The sequence below is a fragment of the Physella acuta genome, unplaced genomic scaffold (assembly GCF_028476545.2).
Source record: "Physella acuta isolate Inbredline_101_S28 unplaced genomic scaffold, ASM2847654v3 ptg000272l, whole genome shotgun sequence".
Lineage (NCBI taxonomy): Eukaryota > Metazoa > Mollusca > Gastropoda > Physidae > Physella > Physella acuta.
This window is the reverse complement of record NW_026731791.1, coordinates 613,049-623,677: the sequence shown is the minus strand read 5'-3', so window position 1 is coordinate 623,677 and position 10,629 is coordinate 613,049. Positions and strand designations below refer to the sequence as shown.

Sequence of the window (10,629 nt, the reverse complement as noted above, 5' to 3'; positions counted from 1 at the left end):
TTATCGTGTTCAAGACACACAGCTACACAGACACAGCTACACAAACACACACACACACACACACTCATAGGCATACAGACAAGATTGAAAATTAAGTTTTTCCTACTCAGGGCAGTCGGAGGGGGGGGGTGTAAAACGTCGAGATTTATGAAATCCTCGATTTTGGTTTTTTACACGATTACAATACTTTCACTATGCGAGAAAGTAAAAACGTCTCAGGAAGGTTGAACGTAGAAATTATAAGTAGGATGCGGTTTGACGCCGTTCGTCCGATTGCCATTAAACTTTGCGGAGTTGATGAGAATACTGCCGAAAAGGTTTCTGTGGGAAAAGAATTTAAATTATTATGCGCGGCGCCCGAGAGGTTGCGATTTTTGTCAATTCACGGTTTGACACCCAGAGTTCCATAACGTTTATTTAACACTTGGTATACGCTATTCGGGCGTCCTGCTAGCGAACAATACGGTCTACTATATTCAGCGGTAAAACTGCAAAAGGCGCAGCGATTTGGCGCCTCGGGTTATCCTATAAACACTATCGCACCTTCGTTAGTTATAAAGGCACCCTACAATATTGGCTCGGTGGTACGCGACATTCAATGATGAACACGAGCCATGGACCGTAGGTGACGCCTCTGCGGTAGTATAACGTGGGCTCCGACAGTGCTCCACTATGTCCCTAACACCCGGGCTGTTATTGAAGTATGTTCACCTCATAATTACAAAGAGTAATTAAAGTACAATCAAGGCTTTCATATAGGGTGCTCTGGGGTGTGCTGAGCGGTAGTGTGGGCAAACCCTTGCCCCGACTAAAATAATCCAGGAAATCTAGCGTTTTCATTTAAATACTCAGGTTTAGAAAACAAGATCACGAGTCTAAGAACATACTATTGGTAACAAAGTGATGAAACTGTCTTAAAATATTTTGTCAGACTTTTTTCTGAGACCGCGACAACGCGCGGCGACGGACACGCTAGTTTTTACATACAAGCTTTTTATTTTTAAAAATGTATGCATTTTTTGTGTGCATATTTTAATTAATTATTTTTTTTATTTTGCACTGAATTATGTTTTAATTGCATGCCTTAAATACGTTAAATATATGAAAGACTGTTTTGAAAATTAGATTTTAATTTTTATTGTGATATTTCGTACAAAATAATGTTGTGATGTTATTGGTTTTATTACAAATATAAAAAAAAATGACGTTTGGTTAGTTAATCAGGGATTAATTATGTTACTAATATGTACATGTCTTTATTAGCATTACATTTTTTTTTAAATTGATAAAATCATTTTTGGTCATTCAGTTTTGTTTTTTATGCAGTACAACATTGTTGAAGATGGTGATACGGACGGCCATTTTTCAAACAGTGTACTTCTTCTTATACTCTCCGTGTTTATCAATGGATGTAATCGACTCAAATTTTACAACAAATCACCAGCCTGAATTCAATGACACATCTGAAAAAAAAGTTGACCATTCTAAGATCATCGATACAACTGAAAATCACATCGACTTAGCCGAAATATTTGACAACAATTTCACAATGTTAACACTTTATTTTGACCAGTACAATTTGCCTCGGACGTATCTTCATAAATACACATGCCCATTCAGGTGCAAGGGAAACGAGATTGTGATTCGCGAATATATGATTGAAGAAACGTACATCTTTAACGCCGAATGTTTACCATTTTGTCCGTTTTGCTCCTGTGATTCAACGTGTGGCATCAAGGGTTTATGTTGCCCTAATGTTTCCGATTCCAGTCTACCTGTACCAGACACAGTCCTAGCCATGGTAAATTATGCAGAAACTAAGTTTAAAAATTCGATTATGAAAGATGAACACATGCATCAAAATATGACTCAAACACCTATACAGCTTGAAGGTTATTTACCAAAGTTTGGCTGTGAAAGTCGCACAATACCCAAATTTAACTTTCCCTACATCGCCTCCTGCGGCCCCTCTTACACCGGAGATCCAGATACAATCCGCTTGTGCCAGGAGGAAGTTGCCAGTGAGAACCTGACGTTGGAGCTGATGGTTCACGTTAGAGACAACGACACAGGGGCCGTGTACAAAAATGTTTATTGTGCCCGGTGTAATAATGTCAAACACGTAAGTAACAGTTCAGTCAAATGTTGTTTTTTCGTGCAGTGGGTAACAAACAAATAGAACAGGATTGCCATGTAGACCTACAAACTATACGGAAAGGCTTGACCTAGCAGTAGACTGTCAACCCGAGAGCCTCGCGTTTGTATGCGGGTTAAAATCAGGACACACGTCTAAGAGTCCATAAAGCTTTGACGGGTCCTAAATCACCTTAAGGAAACAAACGCCGCTTGGCATAGCACTGACCACATTTTCCCCTTGCATGCTGAGGTAATTGAAACAGACCAACTCTACTTGATCTGCCTCATGTATCTAAAACACAAACGGGAAACGATGATGATAGACAAATTATATTTTATTGTACTTCCTCATATAATTTTTTAAAAATGTGTACAACTGCAGGTAAAATATTTTTAATAGTGATATGAAACTGCTAGACTGTGTAGTACGGATGCAAAAATGTGATGGATGCAATTCTTTTTAATCCAATGATTAAAAACAATGCGGCAGAAAAGGCGACAACGAGAGAGATTCCCACATATCCCTTCACGTTCCGAAATAAACCTGTTGTAAATATTATTCAAATGGCAAATTTAATTTATTTTGTTAGTTTTATAAAGATAAAACAATTATATCTCATTTTTCTGATATTTTGAGATTTAGTCTCTTCGCACTCAGAAAATCCCATTTGGGTCATATTATGTATTAGAAATTATAAAGCTAAGCCTCCATTAAATAGATTAAATTTTTGTTATGTTTTAATAAGTTATAACATCATGTTTTAGATTGAACACCTGAATGTAGAGATAAAATGCCATTGTTTAGAATTCGCCTACACTTTATCCAGTGTAGTGGAGATGCTAGAACTATCCGAGACTACACATTGCTACCTCTTCTACGTTTATAAAACCCCATTAAGCAGAGTATTTTGTGGGTATGTTTATATTTTATTACATGGAATCATAGTAATATTTTTGTGATCCTAATAGAAATGATAAAAATTAAGTAACATATGTTTACATTGATTTAAAACAAAAGCAAACAATTATTTTGATCGTTTTAATGTGCCTTTTCAACAGTTTATCAAGTAAATATGCCTGCATCTTACCAAAAAATGAAATAGCAGTAGAGTTTGAAATCCCACTTTATTCCCTGCTGGTCGACTTTGGAAGGAGACAAGCTTCACAATTAACATCTCAGCGTAACAAAATGTTCAACGAACTTCAAAGGGTTAACTGCACGATCTCAGAATGGGCACACCCAACTGTAAGTAAAAAATTACTAACCATTTTGTTTCTCTTCGATTGTTTCGTATAAAATTTTTTTTTAATTTTTTAATAATATTACATGTATTAGTTGATGGTATTGCGTACGATTTTAAACGTCGTTATTGTTCAAGATGACTTGAACAATTAGAAACTACATTTACTTACCTTTAATTTGATACCAATTCCATTAAATTTAATCTGTAGCCACGAAAATGAGTTGTGAACGGCTACAATAATATTACTGAAACTCAGTGATACCGTGGGCTAGTTTTTAATGATTGTTGTTGTGACGCGCTTGACCGTTTACCGCCATTTAGCATAAATGTGTCGTCTGCTCTATTTCTTCCGATTCAAATACACGGCGGAAAAAATGGGCTGACTCAGTTAGCTGTTGTATTGATCAAGTTATTTTTTTTATGTTTGGTTTTATCCTACATGCTTTTTTTTTTAATTTAGAAATTATTTTGTTAGGACGCAATAAATAATATTCTCTAGTTTACAATATGGTTGAATAAGTTTACAACACTATTAAACAAAGCAATTCACGTTTTGCTTACTTTTATTATATTCTTTTCGATATTCTCAGCGACTAGACACAAATTTTACAAAAGGCACGCTTGCATTAAACATTAATCGTCCATTGTTAAAATTAGATTGGTATTGTTGAATAATACGCAACAAAAAACCAATTATTAGTATATATTTCTGAAATTGCGATCAATCATTGTTTTAAAAACACGGAATCACTGTATCGTTGTTTTCGGCAATCATCATTACCATGATGACGGTTAAAGAAATAAGTATGTCAAGCGACAACCTATATTAATTAAAACCAGTTGGGTTTTATTTGTTTGAATTCATAAGAGATTCATTAAACCAAGTACTTCGTATTTTTATTTATGTTTTTAGAAAAAAAAATACAAACACAGTAAAATACAACCTTTTTAAATACATTTTAATTGTTTCATATTTCGTGAAGAGAAAAATCATTATACAACTGAGGGTTTCTTGCGCCTGTAAACGATACGCGAATTTAAAGACATTTTAAGTTTTGAGCAAATACATTTTGGTGTCATGTTTATTTTCATTAATTCTTTTATTAGACTCACGATACTAATCAAATGTATTGTTTAATCAGTTTAATGGGTGATGATAGATGAGTCTTTTGCTGAGTTAATGTTTTATTTGGTTGCATTGCGCTTGCATTATCACACGTTTGTTTTTACAGATATCATTGTTTTGTTGTTTTTATTGTGTAGTGGTAGGTTAAAGCAATTTTGTTCTGTGAAACTCAATTTATACTCCTACTTATTACGTTTGTTAGATTTTAGCTCAGTGTTTTTGCAGTTATCATAAACAAGTTGTGTAAAATTGTAATTTAATTATGCTTCTTAAATTATGAGTCTTCACTTCGTAAAACGTCGATTTCATTTAGTATAACAATTTTTCTTATTCAGGGTAGATGTGTCCCTACTGAGTGCACTCCAGGTAAAACTCTTTTTAATGGAACTTGTGTTTCTAAAATACGAGGAATGGGTTGCCTTCATTATGGTTTAGAATTTTGGTTTATACCAAATACGGCAAGTAAAAGCGTCGAATTAAAACATGATACTACACTGAATATCATCAATAATTTTCACAATGTGGTAGGTATGCTAATTATATCTTTTACTTTGTATTGCAAAAGCAATAATGAATTGCGATTAAGATTTATAATGAGATTCAACTGCATTTTTAGAACAAAACAAAAAAGTATGAAAAATGAGGGTTAAAAGAGAGTTGTAGACAAGCTAATGTAAAACTAACATTTCTAACCCGGTGGTCCGTGGTGCAGAAAAAATTAAGTCCATCCGTTTCTGTTAGCTTGGTATCTGATGGTATATTTTAAACATTAGGATGCCCATTACACGGGCAGGCTGATGTCCGAACTTGAGATCATCTTCTTAAGGGGTCATACATTTATGACGTCCACAGGAGAAGGGGGGGTCAGAAAAAAATGTGCTTTTGCGGACGCGTGTGGACTTTTAAAAGGGCATTAAGTGGACTTTTGTGGATAGGGGGGGGGGTCCTAATCCAAAAAATGCGTGGACGTCATAAATTAATGATCCCTAACGGTGCTGCCCACAACCGTCCAGTCTATTAAAACGGTCCTTGAAGCTGTGTCCATTTCAGCATTGAACACAGGAGCTTTGACCATAGGAGATACGACAAAAGGCTTTTCACTCAAGAACATATTTTGTTGTTATTGTTCAATTGAGTGCATGCATTTCTTTTCATTTATTTGTTTTTTATTTATTTGCTTTCAGATACAAAAATTAATCGATCGATTGAGCGAACGAAACACTTTAGAAACTACATTAATAAGTTTCAATCCAGTGAACGACTCAAATAATGATAACAGAGAGATTATATTCCATGTCACCAGCTATTTTATTGCAACATGCAAGAAAAACAGAGATGAATTAGAAAACCAGTTGTTAGCTGTTTTATCCAGCATTGAAATTGAAACAGAATCAGGTTTTCGGACATACTCAAGCTTTACTTTACCAGGCAAAGTCAGTAATTATATATTTCTTAACAACTTGTTGTCTTTAGAAAACGTTAAAACGGAAATAAAAAACTCTGAATTATATAATATCGAATTCGATGCCGTGGCTTTAGCAGCATCATACGTGAATTTCTCTTATCTATTACGATGCCCAATCATATCATTCAACAAGTCTGAGTACAACATTGAGATCCATGATGAGGTTATCCCTCCACGTTTTGTTATAACCCTAAACCTGAAGGTGACCACACTTCAAATATCAGACTACTCAGATCTCACCAAAGTGGACATAGGGAGTGATGATGTGCTTCACGTTTGTAATGAGCTTTTGGACACACTTCTACAACAACAATCCGATCTTCAAGCGAAAAAGTTCGCGATGCTGACCCTGATGGAAAACATCGAGTATAACCTTACATTGGCTTGTATGGGGGCGTCCATGGTTTGTCTGCTGATAACTATTATAACATACATCAAGTTTCCTGTTCTGTTAGGGAAAGCTGGAAAAAACAATGTGATGTTGGCTGTCACTATTTTGTTGGCTCAGTGCTCTCTATTAGCTAGTGCTTATGAGTAAGTTAAATACATTTATTTCTTATGGTAATTAAATGATAGAAGTTCGCATCTTTTACAGTTAGGTTTTGTATACGACGACACATACTTATGCTTATGATAAAAAGTTAATAACTATACTTAGACGTGGAAGATTTATGTGGATGTTAGAACTAACGATTGCTAACACAAAAGTCTAACTCACTCTAGGGAAACAATTGCGTCTGGGTATAGTGTTGCCCTAGCTATCCACTTCTATACTTAGGTCATATATATATATATATATATATATATAAGATATATATATATATATATATATATATATATATATATATATATATATATATATATATATATATATATATATATATATATATATTCCAATATGTAGAATGAACATTCGAGTTGATATCAATTTTTTTTTCAGCAGAAGTCGAGGTCCAAGTCTTCTCTGTACGGCTCTAGGCATAACGACCCACTTTTTGTGGCTGTGGATGTTTACATGGACACTGATCTGTAGTTATCAAATATTCAAAGCCTTCACGTCGGGATCATCAAGGTTTCCTCAGACACCAAGGGAGATGAACATACATTTTATTAAACTATTTATTACTTCCCTTTTATTCCCTGCCGCTGTCTGTGTGACGGTAGTTGTAACAAGTTTTGTGTCATCGAGCGGAAAAACTACAGGCTATGGTGAAAGTTATTGTTACTTGGACAATGCTTTTCTCGTTGGTAAATTGATTTAAGCATGTCAATTTATTTTTTTCTTTAATAAAATAAATCAAAATAATTATTTTAACTGCCTATTTCCATTTTTACTTTACCATTTGACGTTACTGGCATACTTTGAAATTGAAATTAATATAAGGGTTCGTATGACTTATTGAAAGCTTTTTGAAGATAAAGAATAGCGAAGGGTGGAATATGGCAATGACATATCATTTATAAAGTTTAACATACTTAATATATCAGGTGAAGTATAGTTCACCTTAGTTATATGTAAAGGGAATATAAAATTAAATAAATAACAACGAAATAGTATTACTTAAGCTGGACCGAGCTTTTCAATTTAAATGTAGTTTATTGTTAATTATTATTTTTCTGTTAAAATCATAATATTCGTTAACTCTTGTAATTTTTTTTTCAAATATTGAAATTAACATTTTAACGATAACAACAATTTGCTTTTATTTATTTTTTTTATTTTTTTTATTTTAAATTACAATAAAACGTTTGTTAATAATTATGCTCATCTGTAAAGTATCCTTTAAAACCTGACGGTCTATAGGGCAAGTGAAGTAGAGTTCACTTGTTTCTGTGACCTCGGCATATGAAGAGATACAACACTATGCCCAGCCACCTTTACTTTCCCTAACTTGAGTTAGGTACCCATCATAGTTGGGTGAACTCATGGACGGTCTACTAACTTGAACCCGGATTCGAACTCGAGACTTACGGGTTAGCAGTCCAGCTCATCTGAGCTGTTGACTTTGTGTTTATTATAGTTGATTTATTATTCGAATAGTTATTGAGTGTTTTATTTATGTTATTTTAACTTAATTTTATATAAAATATAGGAGTCTCAATGATCGCACCGATGGCTGTCGTTATCACACTGGACCTTATTTTCCTGATTATAACCATCGTCAAGATCCAATCATTCCGTCAGCAACACTCGTCTGACGGTAGGAACACTGACCTCGCCAAATGTGTTTTTATCTACGCCAAGTTGTCTACACTTACCGGAGTTTTCTGGACGCTTGCCATCATCTCTGAAGCTTTGGACTCGGTTTGGTTGAGGTGACTTCTTTTGTAATGCTGTTTTAATGCTCAATGCTTAAATTTTTAATTATGATTTTTTTTAAATGTAAAGACTGCATTCATTTTTTTTAATTGATTCCATTCCTTTTTAACTTTAAACATGCTGACTTAATAACCAAAGATTTTATAAAATTTCAGATATTTTTCTATTCTTCTAAACGCTTGGTGCGCAATTCTTTTTTCTATGAGCTTCTATTCTATTTTAAAAAGTTTAAGTATTTAAAATTGATTAAAAATCATAACTATATCCCGAGTTCCCATCCCCTGTTGTTTTATATAAGAATATTCGAGAAAGTTTAGGGGAGATCACTCCCGGTTTATTTTTAATTGATTCCATTCCTTTTTAACTTTAAACATGCTGACTTAATAACCAAAGATTTTATAAAATTTCAGATATGTTTCTATTCTTCTAAACGGCCTGCAGGGTGTGTTTCTGTTCGTATCTTGCGTCTGTAACAAGAGAGTCCTGGAATTGTACTTGAGAGCTTTTGATAGGGAGGAAAGTCCACGACAGTAAATCCAACTATACCATATCAAGCTCAATTTTGTAATGTACATTTTGACTTGGAAAATATTAAGCATGTGTTTAATGTTAATTTTTATAGAGTTTTCCTTGATCGAATTCCGTAGTGTAAGTGTATTGTTAATGTAATTCAATTTTTACGATCGTATAGCTTTTAAGGGGAATGGCTAAAGAAAATAAACTTCTTAACTAATAAGCTTTACTTCGGATACATAAAGAAAAATATTATCATATATGTGGGACTTTTTTTTAAAAGTATGGTTACCATAGCAATAGCGGCCATATTAGAAAACAGCCTTTTGTGGACGTATCAAAGTTAAAAAACTATCATTATATTGATTATAAATTCAACGAGCCTTCTTTCACCAGCTCTAAAAGAAAATCAGCGTGCTAATTTTTTGTAACAGAAAACACTCTAGAAATATTGTATTCAAATTTTCAAAAATTGGTTTCGTGAAATACAATTAAACTTTTAAAAATATTTTAAAACATTATAGCTCCAGTTGTATACCTGTGTGCACATTTTTAAAAGATAGTTATCATAAAACAGAGAAAACGACACGCACAATTCATTTCTTCAAATTTTCAATAATTGAACCCATTTCAATCTTTTTAGTTATACATGGAAAAATTTTCAAAATATAATTCAATATTTATAACTGTATTCTATTCTCCGAGTCATTTCATCTGTTGTTATTAAATACTGTTAGGATGTGAAATGTGAAACTCATAATTTCTTACAACTAATTTTAATACATATAGAAGAATAACTATGTTGGGTAATTTAAATTGATCAGGTCTATCCACCCAGTTAACGCTTGTAATTAAAGATGACCCGTTTTTTCGAATTGATTTTAAAAACTATTTAATATTGGCCGTTTTTTTTAATATTACAATGTGCTTTACTACAATTTATAACCTTTTAATAGACTCGCTCCAATGTTCTGTTCGTCATATAACGGGACCAGAGCTTTACTCCACTGTCAATAAGCACCCTGTCATTATTTTACTGTGATTGCGAACGGATGTATAACTTATTGTTAATTACTAAATGTCAATTAAATCCCATGTATCTACCCCCCCCCCATTAACACCCACACTTACTTTCAAATACATAATAACGATCTTAGTACTTCGAAGACCCAGTTCAAAATAAAACGTAAACGTAGATTGTCCCTGAGTACCATCAATTCTTATAGGCACCAAGTGCATAGTACATTTTTTTACAGCATTCACCGTTTAATTATTTTTTGTTCCATCAAATTTAGTTCTTTTTTTTTGAGTAAACCTGTATTAGCTTCGTGTTGTTTGTATTTTAAGGATAGGCACCACGGATATAATTTTTTTTTATTTAACACATTTCTGGGTGTTTAATAAGTTCATATGTTCATAGTTGTTAAACTACAGACAAAAATAATATATAGCCGTCACTAGCAGTACTGGTTGCCATGGAAACCGCGAAAAGGTGTGATAACCAACATCTTTTCAAAGTGCTATAACTTTGTTCCCATAAGAGATTTTTAAAAGCGGATGAAAAATTTAGATTTCTCAAACCAAACTATACATTTCTACGTTTACTCATTGCGAAAGCTTGTACTTAATTTTCAATACAAATTTGTACGTCAATTTATGTGCAAAAATTAGGGGGTGGTGCTACATAAATATCAATATTTCCTAAAGTATTGTAGTAAACTTAATGTACAAACGTAGTTTTGTAGATGGTATAATGCAAAATGCACGTGAAATGTTTTAGTCTTGTATGACAAAGGGTTCTAAAGTCTTAGCGATTTGAATGTTG

General features: G+C 33.4%; 1 protein-coding gene across 1 annotated transcript; it reads left to right on the top strand.

The window, feature by feature from the left end:
- The first annotated feature begins 8,084 nt into the window (after positions 1-8,084).
- Positions 8,085-8,825, top strand: LOC131939272 (adhesion G protein-coupled receptor E5-like). The gene is made up of 2 exons (XM_059297476.1): positions 8,085-8,287; positions 8,702-8,825. The coding sequence occupies exons 1-2, from the start codon at positions 8,085-8,087 to the stop codon at positions 8,823-8,825; spliced, it is 327 nt and encodes a 108-aa protein (XP_059153459.1).
- Positions 8,826-10,629: the final 1,804 nt, after the last annotated feature.